This window comes from Rhinatrema bivittatum, chromosome 1 (assembly GCF_901001135.1).
Source record: "Rhinatrema bivittatum chromosome 1, aRhiBiv1.1, whole genome shotgun sequence".
In the NCBI taxonomy this organism is placed as follows: domain Eukaryota; kingdom Metazoa; phylum Chordata; class Amphibia; order Gymnophiona; family Rhinatrematidae; genus Rhinatrema; species Rhinatrema bivittatum.
Window position 1 is genome coordinate 253992442 of NC_042615.1, and position 17779 is coordinate 254010220.

General features: G+C 43.8%; 1 protein-coding gene across 6 annotated transcripts in view; it reads left to right on the forward strand.

Moving 5' to 3' along the window:
- The window catches only part of PTPRA (protein tyrosine phosphatase receptor type A), a 435489-nt gene that overhangs the window by 395461 nt on the left and 22249 nt on the right, over positions 1–17779 (forward strand). For all 6 annotated transcript variants that reach the window (XM_029593639.1, XM_029593630.1, XM_029593649.1 and 3 more), the window contains 2 exons: positions 2777–2926; positions 4736–4829. In XM_029593639.1, the coding sequence (XP_029449499.1) occupies positions 2777–2926; positions 4736–4829 (244 nt within the window). The remainder of the gene's footprint in view (positions 1–2776; positions 2927–4735; positions 4830–17779) is intronic.

Consider the following 17779-nt stretch of genomic DNA (forward strand, 5'->3'; position numbering starts at 1 on the left):
AGCTTGCTGGGCAGACTGTGGATGGACCATTTTGGTCTTTTTTTGCCGTCGTTACTATATTACCAAGAAGACGATTATTCCTGTAACGGCTGCTTTGAAGGATCTCCAGGACAGGAAACTGAAGAAGATTTTTGAGGTGTCAGCACTTTGCATTTGAGCTGTGGTGTGCAGCAGCTTCATGCTTTGAATGGGGCTGCGTTGGGTGCAACAGCTGCAATCCAGTAGGTCCATGTTTTCTCAGGAGGTAGCCTGTGGAGCAAATGTGCTGTATGACCTTATCAGGATGTCCTCTGGACTATGATGATGTTGACAGTCTCGACAAGGAGACTGCTATGGTTGAGGAACTAGTTGACTAATGTCTTGTCCAAGTCTCAGCAGGGGGCACTACCTTTCAAGGGGAAGCTGCTTTATTGGAGAAGTTTTAGAGGAGTTGATAAAGGATCTCGGGGACAATAAGGTTCACAAATTGCCTGAAGATAAGCCTAGAGGGTCAAGGAATCCCTCTTTGGGGCATGTTCACTTCCGAGGGAACAGGTGTTTTCATCGGGGCAGGTCCTCGGCAGGTGCTCAGAGACAGGCCTTGGGAAGGCAGCGGTGCTGGAACCAGTCCTTTCTTGGGCAGAAGCCTAACAGGGATAGCTCCAGCCAGGGTGTCTCTGGAGCCAAGTCAGTCAATGAAGCGAGGTTGGCCCGCTCCTCCATCCTGCTTATAGAGGGTCATTTGGCCCACTTTTACGAGGAGTGAACCACAATCACTTTGGATCAGTGGGTCTTAAGCGTGATTAAACAAGGTTACGCTTTAGAATTTGCTCACCCACTTTGAAATCTGTTCATGGTATCCCCTTGCACTTCTATGGAATCTATGGATCTCAGAGCTTCAAACCTTGTCGTATAAGGATCCTTTCTTGAGAATTTCAGATTCGGGGGAGTCTCCTTATGGATAGTTCCAGCCTTTCTGCCGAAGGTGGTTTCATCCTTTCACGTAAATCAGTCTGTGGAGCTCCCGGCTTTCCCAAACTTGGATGCTATGGTGCCTCTTGTGAGAGTGTTATGGCTTTTGGATGTCAAGCATGCATTGTTGCAGCATCTTGAAGTTACCAATAACTTCCGGTTATCGGATCACCTTTTTGTGTTGTGGTGTACTGCGAAGAAAGGACATAAGGTGTCAAAAACCACGATTGCATGGTGGTTGAAAGAAGCTACTGGCTTCGCATCTATCTGTCAAGGGCTTCGCATATATCTGTCAAGGGCTCTGTCTACTTGTTCCCAGATGGCATCCTGGGCTGAATGTCAGCAGGTATCGCCACGAGATTTGCAGGGCAGCGACTTGGAAGTCTTTGCACACTTTCGCCAGACATTATAGTTTGGATGCCCAGGCCCCAGAGGCCACAGGCTTTGGTGAGAGTGTACTTCGAGCGGGACTCTCGCGGTCCTACCCTGTTTAGGGAAGCTTTGGTAAATCCCAGGAGTCTGGACTGATCTGGGTATGTACAGGGAAAGGAAAATTTGGTTCTTACCTGCTAATTTTCCTGTAGTACTACAGATCAGTCCAGAGTCCTGCCCAGTTGAGGTATGGAGATTTGGAGAGTCTGTTCAATCTGTTATGGTACTTAATCTGAAAAATGGCACAGGTTTTGTTTGATCGTTCATGGTTTTTAATGGGGACAAGTTGATAAGTTTTCCACTTCCCACTGCTCATTCAGGGGTCAGATTAGTGGTTGGTATTACTGTTTTTCTACTATCTTGGCTTTGGCACAGGTCAATACTGAGGGACTGCAGGTGGCACACTAGGTTAAATGCCAGTGTCAGTAAAACATTCCCTGTCTCCATCTGCTGGAAGGGAGGCAAAACCAGGAGTCTGGTCTGATCCTGTGGTACTACAGGAATGAAAATTAGTAGGTAAGAACCAATTTTCCTTTTTCCTCTAGACTACATGGTAGTAAAAGTACATAGTGATATTCTCTGTTTCCTGCATATATTTTAGAAATATTGTTCAGTATACACTAAGAACTGAATTTTAAAAGTGTTGCTCGCAAGAAAAAGCCCGTATACATGAGTATCTGGGTTGCATGTGAACAGCACATATTTTAAAAGCCGGAAATTATGTGCATATAGATGCGCGCATGAGCTAAAAAAATAAAAATAAAAAAGTGGGGTGGGAAAGGGGCAGAGTTAGGAGCGAGGCATGGCCTTCATGGCGCAGGGACAAGAGTAATGCGTGTAATTGCGTATTTTAAAACTGGAGGCTGCAGTGTGCACTGGCTTCTTATCCGCATAACTTTAATGCTGCTCCTGATGAGGAGCAAGTCTGCAGATCTTGTGTTTTTGGCCTAATGTGGCAGGGTGATGGGTCTGGTTCAACTGGGGGAAGTGAAGGTTGAAGAACCAGAGAGGTATGGATGATCTCAAGGTAGACTGGGCAAACTGGTGGGCCAATTTGCAAAACTGGGAATGTGCTTTGCACAAGCATGTTTTAAAATCCACTTACATATGTGTGTTAAAAGCCAGAAAAGTCCCATGAAAAAGGTACTTGAAATAGGTATGCTTGAGTAAACTCTTAGAATTAGGGGCATACTTACATGCTAGTCATATTTTAAATCTTACACGCATAAATTCACGCACAATTTACAATTCTTGCATATGCTCGCTCGCACACTCATATGGGCGGATGAGTGTGCATTTTAAAATTAGCCTGTAGGAGTAATGCCCTTTAGAAAGCATGGGGCGCTACGGCCTGCAACATAACATTTGTTTGGGTTGTTTTTCCATATTTTAGATGCAGTATGTATTCATATATCAAGCACTTCTAGAGCATTATTTGTATGGAGACACAGAGCTGGAAGTTACATCTCTAGAAATCCATCTTCAGAAACTGTACAACAAAATCCCAGGGACTAGCAGCAATGGCTTGGAGGAAGAGTTTAAGGTATGTATTAGTCACAAAGTCATAGGACGTTATTGTCATATTAAGAGACATTAAAATTGAAATTCACTAAGAAAAATATACCTTGGCACCAGATTTCATCTTATGATTGTGCATACAGGGTTGTATTGGCTACTGGTAAAGGTAGAGCAGTTAAAAATTCAGGAAGTCCCCACCGCATCAGGGTAGTCAGACTTGTCAAGAGCATTGACCCAAGCTGCAAAGTTCACAGAGAACAATTGCTTCACCTATATCAATAATTAAAGGGGACATTGTCCCTCCCGGAACTAATAAGTGGGCACTGCTCTTTCATGGATAGTTAGGCTCCAAGCAGTGATCATTTTGGTCTTAGATGCCCCTGCCAGATACTTAGAATAGAGCTATAAATGTCAGACATGCTGCCATTTGTTGAGCTATTCATTTGAGCCTTTGTTTGCCAGCTAGAGCAAGAGTTTGGGATCCTTATTCATGTGCCCTTACTGATGGTCTGCCAGGTATTTTCCACTATTCTTGCTTTGATTGCCACATGGTTAGGAGCTGTATTGTTCTTTCGGCCAGACTCAAGTAAAATATAAAATGGAATGGAAACAAAATATTTGTGGATTGGCTAAATTTTAAGCCGTTAAAATAAAAAAAAAATGTAACAAAATAATGCCAGCTATGCTTTTACTGAGAAATACAGTGCATCCTGACATTGAAAGCATTACTGAATTTTATGGGAGATTGTTAAATCTAGTTAAATGTTCCTGAGAGGCTTTGCAACTATGCTCTGTCAAAGCAAAAGAATGTGTTTTTGAAAGGCTCACTCTGTACAATTAATATTGGAAAGCAGTTTTTGTATCATGAAGAATGCAGTAGACCTCAGTTGTGTACATAGGTGTTGAGGGAAGGTCTTGGGGATAAATGTGTCTGAGCAGACAGTTTAAGGCAGCTTGAAAGTGGAGTCAATTGAAATGCAACACTTCAGGCAAGGAATACACTTCAAAGTCCATATACAAATGCCATATAGATAGATAACATAATAGTTATCTGTCTAAATGGCTTGCCGGGTATATTGAACGCTTATTTAGCGTTCGAGGGGCGGGCAAAAGGCATTCCGGTAAGGAGCACAGTTAGTTGCATAAGTTAGCCAGTTAACTTATGTGGCTAATTCTGGTCGGGCCATAGGGCTGTCCTAACGTTAGCCAGTTATGTATAACTAGCTAACTTCAGGGGTGTAACTGCTGAACGTAGCCAGAATTCAGCAGCCACCATTTAGCAGGTAAGTCACTAGGAAAAGGTACTTGATGGAGCATAAGGCACTGATGACCTGAAGGTAGCAAAACAGTGCTACAAGGCAGTGATGAGAGCCAGAGGATTGCTAAGGTGTACAGACAGAGGTGTAACTAGTAAATGGTGATGATGTCTCAGAGAGAGCTGGAAACTGTGGTAACTATCTGGGAGTTTGCTTGGCAGCAATGACGGAGGACACTTGTAGAGCATCGTGGCATTTCTCAGCAAGAACTCAGAATCAGTAGGAAACTGAGATTTTTTTTAAAGAAAAAAGTGACAACTTGTATAACAATGACCTAAGGTGTGTGTATGACTATAATATGTCATGAAGCCTTCCTTTCAAATTGCATATTTCAGGAAACAGTGCTTCACTGTTAAATAAAAACAGTGACTTTATCATGAAGGTTGTGACTTTGCTGTGCAAGGTCTTCTTTGAGGAGCACAGTCATGAACGTAGAAAGAACTGGAGACCCTACTATTTTGAATGCTTGTATTTACACAGTTGCAATTGGGACAATTCCCTCTCATTTCCTTTCGCAGAAGCTAACTTCAATCAAAATTCAGAACGATAAGATGAGGACGGGTAACTTACCAGCCAACATGAAGAAAAACAGGGTCCTACAGATAATTCCATGTGAGTTGCATTTTCCTGCTTGCTTCATCTTATAGCACTATATAAGTGAAAAGCAGTAGCAGTAATGTTTCATTACTCCTGCAAAGAAATCACTTGGTAGAGAGAATAATTTTCTGTATAATCTCATCGCTTCAAACTGAGTTGACTGGAGGATTTGAATTATCACATACCAAATTGGATCACAGTATTGAAGTGGCATACATCTTGGTCACATTCCGTCTCTTGGATATGAGCTTTCTAGTTCAAAAAAATCTTTATTGCTGTTATCACCCAGTAACTGATTTCTAAGAAGCTATGGGATTGGTTGTACATGCAAACAAGCGACCCTACTTAGGGGAGAATATGTTGGTGGAAAGAATGTGGAAACTTGCCTTGCAGTAGCACTTACCATTGTTTCACTATTATACATCATGGTTATAATGTATTTTTTTCCTAGTGTTATATACTCCCCTGCTAGCAGATAGAGACAGAGTCAGGTTTCAAAGCTGACATCACCTTACACATACCCCTGTTGGGACCTCAGCCCTCCTGTATCTCTCTGTCTCCTAGCAGATGCTGACGTGCTATCCCTACACCAGCATTGGTGGTATAGTGGGATTGCAGTATGTGTTCGGAGGAAACTTTACCTTTAAATTGAAGATCGATTGAGCCCCGCTCTCCTGCATTGATACCTAAAGGTCCCTCCCCCAGTCTAGAATTCCTGAGGCGATTTCCAAGATCCCTCAGAAATGTGCCTTGATCCGGTAGCCGGCTCCCATCATGGGCTCTGCTGCTGAAGCAGCTGAAAGGCAGTGGGTGCAGGAAGCCTAGCACGGCAATATCTGCCAAAACCCTCTCTCCCCACAGCCGGAGGCAATCTCTGTATTCAGCCGGTAAGCGCTGAGCTCAGGTAAGATAAAACAAGAAGAAGACTCCTCCGATTCAGAGACAGGGAAGGGCATTGGTATGTCTTTCCTCCAGTCTCCTTGCTCAGCGCGCCGTACCGACAACATTCCCGATCCTGTTCGGACAAGGGAAGGGGGCTTCCGAGCGGGTTGAGTGGCCCCCCAATAGGCTAGGCCCCGCTTCAGGCTCGATGGACACTCCATGAGGCAGGCCGCAGCAGCACCATCTTGCGTACAGTTTTGTGCATCATCGCCATACCCCCTCCCCCCCAATAGACTGTCTGTGCGTGCAGTGCAGGACAGCTCTGTGCATGCACTGTGCACTTAATGTCGCACAAATATTTGCACTCATATGTTCGCACTTAGAGGCGCTTATATTTAAGTGCATCGGGATGAATCTGTGCACCCTCAAAACCAGGCGCTAGTCAGCTGAATGCACAAGTTACTGCTGATTATGACTGCTGCAGCAAAGAAGCACAAGCAACACTACCTTTGGTGCTGCCTGCACAGTTTGACCTGGAGTCCTTCCTGTGTCAGCACTATGAGGAGGCCCAGGGAGGTTGGACTCCCAGAACTTTTCCAAGTCCGGTTCCTCCTATACAGAAAATGTCAGCCATCTGGTAGCACCCCGGATCTGAGTAATCCTGGGGCTGCGTCCACCTCTGGAGAGGACAGTTCAGTGCACCTACCCCAGTTCCTCCTGGGCTAGGTATGGACCCGGCAGCCTTTTCTTGTGTAGAATTTTTTCAAAGCCTGCAAGCCTTCATACAGGTGCAGTCTGTCTCTTCTGCCCCTGTCCAGACCAAACCCCCCAGCCAGGAAGGCCTCGCTCTCTCAGCCCTGTCAGCATGCCTTGAGACATGCCTCGTCTCACCAACGGTATCCCTGACAAGGACCTAGACCCCACGGACGATGAAGGGGAATCAGACTCATTGGAGGATGGGGAAATGCTTCCAGTCTTGGAACCATATTGGACCATGTTGCGGTTTTTCCATAGGGATGAATTTCCAGCCATGGTTTCCCAGACCCTGAAGAATCTGGGAGTTCCTGACATGGACAATATGATGGAACCAAAGAAGAATCTCATCCTGGTGTCTACAGAAAGCCTCTTGCTATTTTCCAGTGCTGGAAGCCATCCAGAAGTTGATTGACCTGGAATGGGATGCCCCAGAAGCCAGCTTTAAAGGAGGTCAGGCACTTGGAAGCTCTGTACCTCCTGGATCCAGCGGCCAGAGAACACCTGTGTTTCCCCAAAGTGGATGCCCTGGTCTGCGCTGTTTCGAAGCGAACACCTATCCCAGTGGAGGGAGGAGTGGCCTTAAAGGATGCACATGATAGGTGGCTGGAGTCCATCCTTAAAATCATTAGATGCGATAGCAGTGGCACTACAGATTGCTTCCTGTTGTACCCTGGTGACGTGTTCATGCCTGCTTCTCTCAAGAGAGGTTGATAACCCTGGAGCGCCTTCAAGGGAGGCTATGGAGCCCACCGCTGCCTTTTTAGCAGATGTGGGCTCTGACCTAGTCCGTATCTCAGCCAGAGGAGTGGCCTCGGTGGAAGAAGCTAGAAGACAGCTATAGCTGCGGAATTAGTTAGCGGACGTGACTTCTAAGGCAAACCTTACAAAGATGCCCTTTAAGGGATCCCTCCTATTCAGTAACGAACTGAAAAAGCTGGCCAGTAAGTGGGGGTGAATCTTCAGTACCTCGGCTACCGGAAGATAAGAGGAGGAGGCCACAGATCCCCTCGCCTATGAGGGGGTCAGTCAAGGGGCTCCCAGTGCTTTCGGCCCTACAGGAACTTGTCATTTCAGACATCGCGGCCCTTGGGAAGGTCTCCGTCCTTTCAGAGTCGGCAACCGAAGAAAGGGGTCTGTTCAGATTCGGCCTGAATTCAACAGTGAGGTTTTGTCGACCCATCCACGGGACGAGGAGATAGGGGGTCAACTATCCTTTTTCTACCAGTGGAGAGTCGATATCACACTGGAAAATGGGTACTGGATATCATATGAGAAGGATACTTGCTGGAATTTCGCAGTATCCCTTGGGACATGTTCATGATGTCTCCGTGCCACTCCCAGCACAAGAAGCTAGCTACCTTGACAAGACTCCTCAATTTGAGGGCTATAATTCCAGTACCTACTCCCCAGGAAAATATGGGGCGCTATTCCATCTATTTCATCGTACCCAAGAAGGCTGGTTCCTTTCACCCCATCCTGGACCTCAAAAGCATCGACCGTCATCTATGAGTAATTCATTTCTGCATGGAAACTCTACACTCCATCATAATGGTTGTACAACCGGGAGAGTTCTTAACTTCCCTGGACCTCTCAGAGGCCTACCTCCATATTCCAATCCAACAAGACCACCAGCTTTTCCTACGCTTTGCAGTGCTAGGCCACCATGATCAGTTCTGGGCACTGCCCTTCGGCCTGGCTACTGCCCCAGAACATTTTCCAAAATTATGGTGGTCGTGGCAGCGGCACTGAGGAAAGAAGGAATCCTGCTGCACCCATACTTGGACAACTGATTGATCTGGGCAAAATCATTAGAGGAGGGCCTCCAGGTGACCCACAGGGTGATGTCCCTGCTTCAGGAGCTTGGTTGGGTCATGACATGGACAAGAGCAGTCTCAAGCCCTCCCAGTCCTTAGAGTATCTGTGGTCCAGTTCGACACCAAACAGGACAAGGTCTTCCACCCTCAAGGATAAGGAAGAAGATGTCAAGTGTGCCGGTTGACAAACACCATACGCCTCAGGGTGTGCAGCTATCTTTAGGTCCTTGGTCTGATGGCATCAACCCTGGAGGTAGTACCATGGGCAAGGGCACACATGCATCCACTCCAATGCTCCCTGCTGTCGTGTTGGAATCCGCTGTCCCAGGACTATGCAATTCACTTACACCTACCGATGGAAGTATGTTCTCGGCTTCAGTGGTGGCTGCAGCCACCACACCTGAGCAAGGTGTGGTGGCTGCAGCCGTTCTCACGACGGACGCGAGCCTCCAGGGGTGGGGAGCTCACTGTCAGGAACTGGTGACCCAGGGGCGCTGGACCAAGGAAGAGACGCACTGGAACATAAACCACCTGGAAGCCCGGGCAGTCAGATTAACATGTCTACAGTTCAGCCATAGGCTTCAATGTCAGGCAGTCTGCGTGATGTCGGACAGCGCAACAACGGTAGCCTATATCAGTCGCCAGGAAGGAACCGCCAGCAAGTGGCCCTGGAAATTGACCCCCTTATGGAATGGGCAGAATTGAACCTCTGGATGATCTCGGTCTCCCACATCACAGGAAGAAACTATGTCAGAGCAGACTTCCTAAGCAGAGAAAATCTAGATCCAGGAGAATGGACGTTGTTAACCAGAGCCTTTCAGCTGCTGGTAGATCGCTGGGGCCTCCCACATCAACCTACTTGCCTCATCTCACAATGCGAAGGTCTCCCGATTCTTCAGTCGCAGAAGAGATCAGCGATCCCTGGTGATTGACACCCTTGTTCAGGCTTGGCCAGAGGAGGACCTGCTGTATGCCTTCCCTCCATGGCCCCTGCTGGGCATGGTCATACGTAAGATCGAGTGCAACAGGGGATTAGTCCTTCTAGTGGCTCCGGATTGGCCCATACACCTGTGGTATGCAGACATGTGGAGGCTTCTGGTGGAGAGCCCTCCTGTGCCTTCCTCCGCACAGGAACCTGCTCCAACAAGGTCCGATCTTCACGAGGACCCGACTCAGTTTTGTCTTATGTTCTGGCCCTTGAGAGGGCTCGCCTGATGAAGCATTGATATTCGGCGGCGGTGATTTCCACCTTGCTCCACGCACAGAAGTTCTCTACGTCCTTAGCAAATGTGCGGATCTGGAGAATATTTGAGGCCTGGTGTGAGGAATGCAGGGCTCCCCCCCCCCTCCCCCCTATGAACAAAATCCCTATGGTTCTGGAATTTTTTACAGAACGGCCTGAATAAAGGGTGGTCCCTTAACTCCTTGAAGGTCCAGGTAGCGGCACTCTCCTGCTTTAGAGGCAACCCGCCTGTCTGTGCATCCGGACTTGGCCCATTACCTAAAAGGGGGTTAAACACCTTCGACCTCCCTTACGGTGGCCAGTTCCCCTGTGGAATCTTAACCTAATGTTGGATTTTTTTGGCAGGGTCTTCCTTTCGGCTGCTGCACAGCCTATCCCTGCTCCTGTGGACACTGAAGACGGTGTTCTTGGTGGTGATATGCAAGGCTTGTCGCATCTCTGAACTACAGGCATTGTGTCAGGAACCATTCCTCCGGATAACTCCAGGAGTGCTACATTTGTGCACCGTTCCTTCCTTCTTGCCTAAGATTGTGTCGGAGTTTCACTTGAATCAGTCCCTAGATGGACTCGAGGACACGGAAGACTACCGCCTCCTCCGCCATTTAAACGTCACTAGGCTTTTAGTGCGGTATCTGGAAATCTTGAAACCCATGAGCAAGATGGACCACTTGTTTGTTCTTCACGATGGAAGGAAGCAAGGTGAGGCAGCTTCGCAAGCTACCTTAGCTTGCTGGATCAAGGAGGTGATCATGAGAGCTTTTGTAGAGGCAGGAAAGCCATTACCCTTTCAGGTTAAAGCTCCCTCCACTAGGGCCCAGGCAGTATCCTGGGCGGAAGTTAAGCTACTGTCTCCCGTCAACATCTGCTCAACGGTGCTATGGTCTTCCCTGCACACCTTCTCCAGGTTCTGTTGCTTGGACGTTCAGGCTTGAGAGGACGCAGCCTTTGCCAGGGCGGTACTAACTGGACTGCGGGTAGCCTCCCACGCCGTTCGGGAGTAGCTTTTGTACATCATCCTCAGTCCATTTGGCTATATGCTAGGAAATGGAGAAATTACTTACCTGATAATTTCGTTTTCCTTAGTGTAGACAGATGGACTCAGCATCCCGCCCACGGCTGCCCAAGAATAGTGCCAGGTGAATCTCATTCCAAGAGTTTACGGGTAAGCTGTCACCCAATCCCTAGATCAGGGCATTCATAATCTTGCTGAAATTCAGCAATTATGTTTGGTTGAGTACAGTTACGGTTATCCATTTTTTAATCAAGTTTTTCAATACTATGTTCACAATGGCTTTTGAAGAGAATATTGGAGGGCTGAGGTCACTGCAGGGATATATCTAAGGTAACGTCAGCTTTGAAACCTGACTTTGTTTCCATCTGCTAGCAGAAGAGCATATAACCCATTGGTCCTGAGTCCATCTGTCTACACTAAGGAAAACGAAATTATCAGGCACGTAATTTCTCCATTTTTGTTTTGTCATTGGTTGTATTTAATATGTACTCCTTAGGTGCATTTTAGTAAACTTTCTTGGTTCTGGGGAGGAGGAATAATAATTTATATAAATAAGTACACTTGAAAAGAAGTAATACAGGTTTGTTTGTTTTTTTAAATAAAGAAATATGAGTACCCTATTCCTGGACTGTAAGTGAACAGTAGGCATGCCTGGTTAATACAGTATTGATCATAAGTTCATCAGGATTAGTGACATGCTCAGAGCTTTTTATTTTACCTTCTATTTCTGTCAGGCAGACAGAAAAATAAGTTGAATATAGAATGTATACAGCATCTTAAGGAGCCCTAAAGTTATAGATAGAATGACTACCTTAAAATTCCCCTTATAGAAAACACAAAAATTGGTTTTACTCTTAACCTTTAAAATACCACAGTAGTGTGGTAAACCACGCCCATTCACTATAATCATAATTAGAATTAAAAAAGAAGGTAGAAGAAACTAATTTAAAAAAAGATGTGGATGTATTGGTTTTGCTGGTTTCCTTACTTTGAAATTAATGGGGTTTGATTTTATTAACATTTACTATAATTATTTTCTACTTATACCACTGTAAACCGATGTGATGTGCAAACGAACGTCGAGATAGAAAAGCTCCAAATAAATAAATCATTAACCTCATCTTTGGTACCTGAAGACTGGAGGGTTGCCTATGTAATGCCAATTTTTAAAAAGGAGTCAAGGCATGATCCAGGAAACTATAGACCAGTGAGTCAAGCAAAATGGTATAACTATCAAAAAGAACAAAATTGCTGAACATATAAATAAGCATAGTTTAATGGGGCAAAGCCAACATGGATTTAGCCAAGGGAAGTCTTGCCTCACCAATTTGCTACATTTTTTTGAGGTTGTGGATAAAGGTGAGCCAGTTGATATAGTGTAACTGGATTTCCAGAGAGCATTTGTTAAAGTCCTTCATGAGAGACTTCTTAGGAAATTTAAAATGTCACGGGATAGGGGGCAGTGGCCTATTGTGGATTGCCAGCTGGTTAAAAGGTAGAAAACAGAGAGTAGGACTAAATGGTAAATTTTCCAAATGGAAAAAGGTGAATAGTGGATCTGTTCTGGGACCACTGCTTTTTAATATATTTATAAATTGACCTGGAAATGAGAACAAGTGAGGTGATCAAATTTGCTTCTGACACAAAATAATATAAAGTTGTTAAATCACAAGAGAATTGTGAGAAATTGCAAGAGGACCTTGCAAAACTGGGAGACTAGATATGCAAATGTAAAATGAAATTGAATGTAGACATGTGCAAAGTGAATCATTTAGGAAAGAATAACCCAAATTATAGCTACAAATTGCAAGGTTCCACATTAGAAGTCACCATTCAGGAAAAGGATCTAGGCATCATCGTTGAAAATAAGTTGAAATCTTCTGCTTAGTGTGCAGCAGCAGCCAAGAAAGAAAATAGAATGCTAGGGATTATTAGGAAAGAAATGGAGAATAAATCAGAGAATATCATAATGCCTCTATCACTCCATGGTATGACCTCATTGCAGTGTGCAGTTCTGGTCACCACATCTCATAAAAGATATAGCAGAATTAGAAAAGGTACAGAGAAGGGCAACCAAGATGATAAAGGGGATGGAACAATTCTCCTATGAAGAAAGGCTAAAGAAGTTAGGACTCTTCAGCTTGGAGAAGAGACGGCTGAGGGGAGTTATGATAGAGGTCTATAAAGTGGAATGGAACGAGTAAACATTAATCAATTATTTACTCTTTCAAAAAGTACAAAGACTAGGGGGCACACAATGAAGTTATTAGGTGACACATTTAAAACTAGTAAGAGAAAATATTTTTTTACTCTGGAATTTGTTGCCAATGGATGTGGTGGAAGCTATTAGTGTAACTGTGTTTAAAAAAAAAAAAAGGTTTGGACAGGTTCCTAGAGGAAAAGTCCATTAACAATTATTAAGGTAGAGTTGCAGAAATCCACTCCTTATTCTTGGGATAGGCAGCTTGGAATCTACCTACCCCTTGGGACCCTGCCAGGTATTTGTGACTTGGATTGGCCACTGTTGGAAACAGGATACTGGGCTTGATGGAGTCTGACCCAGTAGGGAATATCTTATGTTCTTATTTTTGTGCATCCCCTTTCCCAAAGCACTTCACGAGCATGGAGAGGGAGAGGAGAGGGGACAGTCAGATTTGATATGAACACCTCCAAGTTTCCATTTCTTAAAGGAGTGTTTTATAATGCACCACAGTATGTAAATCCGGAGCTGCTGCCTGTGGAGGTGGCTTTTTCTATCCATTTTCTATGTGATCATTATGCCACCGTGCTCCGTTCTTCTTTTACTGGTTAATAAAAAGTGAGTTCAACCGCAATGAACTGCTAGATTATTATCAGGAAGGAGATGATATAGTAGACCGCATTGTTACAAGTTATGTGAGTATCTTTTTACCCACAAACCTTTTCAAAAGGAAATCATGCAGGTGTGTTTGTTTTTGGAAATTGTGTATAAGGTCTGCAGGCCTAAAAGTGTCTGGATACTTTGAACCTGCTTTATGTACAGATGGCAAAATGTTGCAGAAATGCAAATGCATGTATGTTTACTTCCCTCTCAGAAATGCCTCTCTTTGATCTGGTTTAAGGTACACCACGTTGTGAAAGCCCACATTTAACAGCTCAGAGGGGGACAATCTAGCCAGGCAACGACTTGGCTACCTGGCTGAACCCCTTTAAAAATTGTTCTCTAGAAGTTTTCCTGCCCTGAAATTCGTGCCAATATTAGTAGTCATTGGATACAGTGTGGTGGGTTGTTTTGATTCTTTGTTAGTGGCAATGATTACTGATACTGGAACCATTATCAGGCCAGGTAAGCTTTCAATACACGATGACCCCCCCCCCCCCCTCATATGTATTAATATCCCTTTTGTGATTATAAGCTATGACTAGATGGTTGTGCTATAGCTACTGCTATATCTATATCTTTTGTTATCCTTCATTTTGATAGTAACAGATAGGCACACCACTACCTCATGTTACATCCGGTATCTCAGGCTTTTGATACTTTTCTGCTGGAATTGTAAATCTATCTTCTCTTGACCACTGAAGGCTTCTGTGATACTTGGCCTAAGAATCTGAGACCTGTCAAATAGGCTCAGAGCAAAAGTCAATATAACCCAGTATCTTGGCAAGCTTAGAGGCATGTACAAAACATAGGGCATTCTCTTGCACCCTTCCAGTTTCTAGAAGTCTTCGTTTAGACATGCAATTAATCTGGGGAGTGGGGCATCCCTTTCTTAAATATTAGCTAGGCCAATTTCTCCAATCCCAAGCTCAGGAGGCACATGCAGCTCTTCTTACATAGCAAAATTTCTGAATCCTCATGGAATAGAATCAAAAGATTCTTTTTAGGTTAAGTGAAGAGGACATTTGGATGGGGCTCTGTGGAATGTCAATTTTAAAATAACTCACCAAGGATCTGATTTTTCTAAGCTTTTTTTGCAAAGATTCATAGTGCAAAAAAAGCCTTAGCAAGTAGGGCTGTGAGTGTGAAAAGTTAGCGATACTACATGAGGAAAAGAATCATTACTCAAAGCCAAGTGTGATGATTTGAAGGATTTTCTCTTCTCCCACACTGTCCCCATCCAAGCTGTGTCTTCTGGGGTTGGCCAGATGGTGATATGTAAGGAAGAGCAGAAGAGAAGTTTCAGGAGTGATAAAGATAATTAAAAACTATTGCTGAAAAAGTATTAATGGAAATAGGTTTCCTGATCCATTCTCCCACCAGGGCATTTCTTCTCCATCTCTTCATTCTGGTTTTTTTTACCTCTCCTAACTTTTTATCCTCTCTCAGCATCTGGATAATGTTGATATGAGACACAAACCTTGTTGTGGAAATTTTATCAAGAGAACAGGTAGATTTTAGCATCCTGTTCAATCTGGCATCTTTAGAAGAGCCTCTTGCATAAGGGAATTCTCCCTAAGATTGCAAATAGAGGAACATATGGTATATTAGAAAACAATGCAGTCAGTATAATTCAAACGTTTTTCCTGGATCATGCTGGAAAAAAGCCTGTGGTATACTCTTCAGTATCTGAACTGTCCAGCTGTTTTGCATTAGACCAGACTGTTCTGCAGTCAGATTAAACTAATTCTATGTTTTTTAAGGCTTTGCAAGGAATTAATATTATGTATACTGTTGAAAGTTGTGGTCTGTTCGGTATGAACTAACACTTTCTTGTGGTAGATATTTTCCCTTTGAATATCTTTGTCTTTTAGGAATTGTACCATCCCCTCCTTTCCCCTTCAGATATTAGCAGCGGGGATGAGTTTGTTAGGGTACCTTAATTATTAACAGATGCACCAGTGAGAGCTTAAGGCTGGTAAGAAGAGTTTTTGTGTAAAATGTTTTGCCTGGAAGAGGTGATATCTAGTTGAAAGACATAGCAGTTCATAGATGAAGAGGAGTAGCCTAGTGGTTAGAGCAGTAAGCTGTGAGCCAGGGAAGCCAAGGTTCAAATCCTGTGACCTTGGGCAAGTCAACTTTGTACTCCCATTGCCTTGGGTACAAAGTTAGGGCCTGATTTACCCCATTCCGTGTCTGTGGAAAAAATAGCTTAGTAAATATATAAGCCCCCTGGGGACAGGAAGACATGTACAGTATTTGAATGTAATCCACTTTCATTTGGCTAACCAGCTACAAAAGATGGAATATATAAAATCAAAAAATCTGATATGCACTTACAAGCCTGTAACTGAGCCATCTCCACTGCCTCCTATGGACCTTTTTCTCCTGGACACACATGACTGCAAAGAATATAATAAATTGTTATACTGGGTCAGACCAAGGGTCCATCAAGCCTAGCATCTTGTCTCCAGCAGTGGCCAATCCAGGCTTACAAGTACCTGCAAGTACCCAAACACCAAGAAGATCCCATGCTACTGATGCAGTTAATAGCAGTGGCTATTCCCTAAGTCATCTTGATTAATAGCAGTTAATGGACTTCTCCTCCAAGAACTTATCCAAACCTTTTTTTAAACACAGCTACACTAACTTCACTAACCACATCCTCTGGCAACAAATTCCAGAGCTTAATTATGCATTGAATGAAAAAGAATTTTCTCCAATTAGTATTAAATGTGCTACTTGTAACTTCATAGAGTGCCTCCTAGTCCTTCTGTTATCTGAAAGAGTAAATAACCGATTCACATTTACCTGTTCTAGACCGCTCATGATTTTAAAGATCTCTATCATATCCACCCCTCAGCCATCTCTTCTCCAAGCTAAACATCCCTAACCTCTTTAGCCTTTCCTCACAGGGGAACTGTTCCATCCTCTTTATTATTTTGGTCACCCTTCTCTATACCTTCTCTAGTGCAACTATATCTTTTTTTGAGATGCAGCGACCAGAATTGTACTCAGTACTCAAGGTGCAGATTCCCCATGGAGCGATACAGAGGCATTATGACATTTTCCATTTTATTCACCAGCCCCTTCCAAATAATTCCTAACATTCTGTTTGTTTTTTTGATTGCTGCAGCACTCTGAGCCAACAGTTTCAATGTATTATCCACTCTGACGCCTAGATCTTTTTCCTGGGTAGTAGCTCCTAATATGGAACCTAACATCGTGAAACTAAAACATGGGCTATTTTCCCTATATGTAACACCTTGCACTTGTCCACATTAAATTTCATCTGCCATTTGGATGCCCAATCATTCAATCTCGCAATGTCCTCCTGCAATTTATCAAAATCCGCTTGGATTTAACTACTCTGAATAATTTTGTATCAACTGCTAATTTCATTATTTCACTCATCACATTCCTTTCCAGATCATTTATAAATATATTGAAAAGCACCGGTCCAAGTACAGATCCCTGAGGCACTCCACTGTTCACCCTTTTCCACTGAGAAAATTGATCATTTAATCCTACTGACGGTTTCCTGTCTTTTAACCAGTTAGTAATCCACAAAAGGACGTCACCTCCTATCCCATGACTATTTAGTTTTCTTAGAAGCTTCTCATGAGCGACTTTGTCAAACACCTTCTGAAAATCCAAATACCCTATATCTACCGGTTCACCTTTATCCACGTGTTTATTAACCCTTCGAAAAAAATGAAGCAGATTTGCGAGGCAAGACTTCCTTTGGATAAATCCATGCTGACTGTCTTCCATTAAACCATGTCTTTCTATATGCTCTGTGATTTTGATCTTTAGAACAGTTTCCACTATTTTTACCAGCACTGAAGTCAGGCTCACTGGTCTATAATTTCCTGGATTGCCACGGAGCCCTTTTTAAATATTGGGGTTATATTGGCCATCCTCCAGTCTTCAGGTACAATGGATGATTTTAATGATAGGTTACAAATTTTAACTAATAGATATGAAATTTAATTTTTTAGTTCCTTCAGAACCCTGGAGTCCATACCATATCCGTCCAGGTGATTTGCTGCTCTTTAGTTTGTCAATCTGGCCTACTCTATCTTCCAGGTTCACAGTGATTTGGTTCAGTTCATCTGTCTCATCACCCTTGAAAACCACCTCTGGAACCACATCCTCATTAGTAAACACAGAAGCAAAGAATTAATTTAGTCTTTCTGCAATGGCCTTACCTTCCCTAAGTGTCCCTTTAATCCCTCAGTCATCTAATGGTCCATCCGACTCCTTCATAGATTTCTTGCTTCAGATATATTTTTAAGTTTTTATGAGTTTTGGCCTCTACGGCCAACTTCATTTCAAATTCTTTCTTAGCCTGCCTTATCAGTGTTTTACACTTGACAATGTTCATGCTTTTTCCTA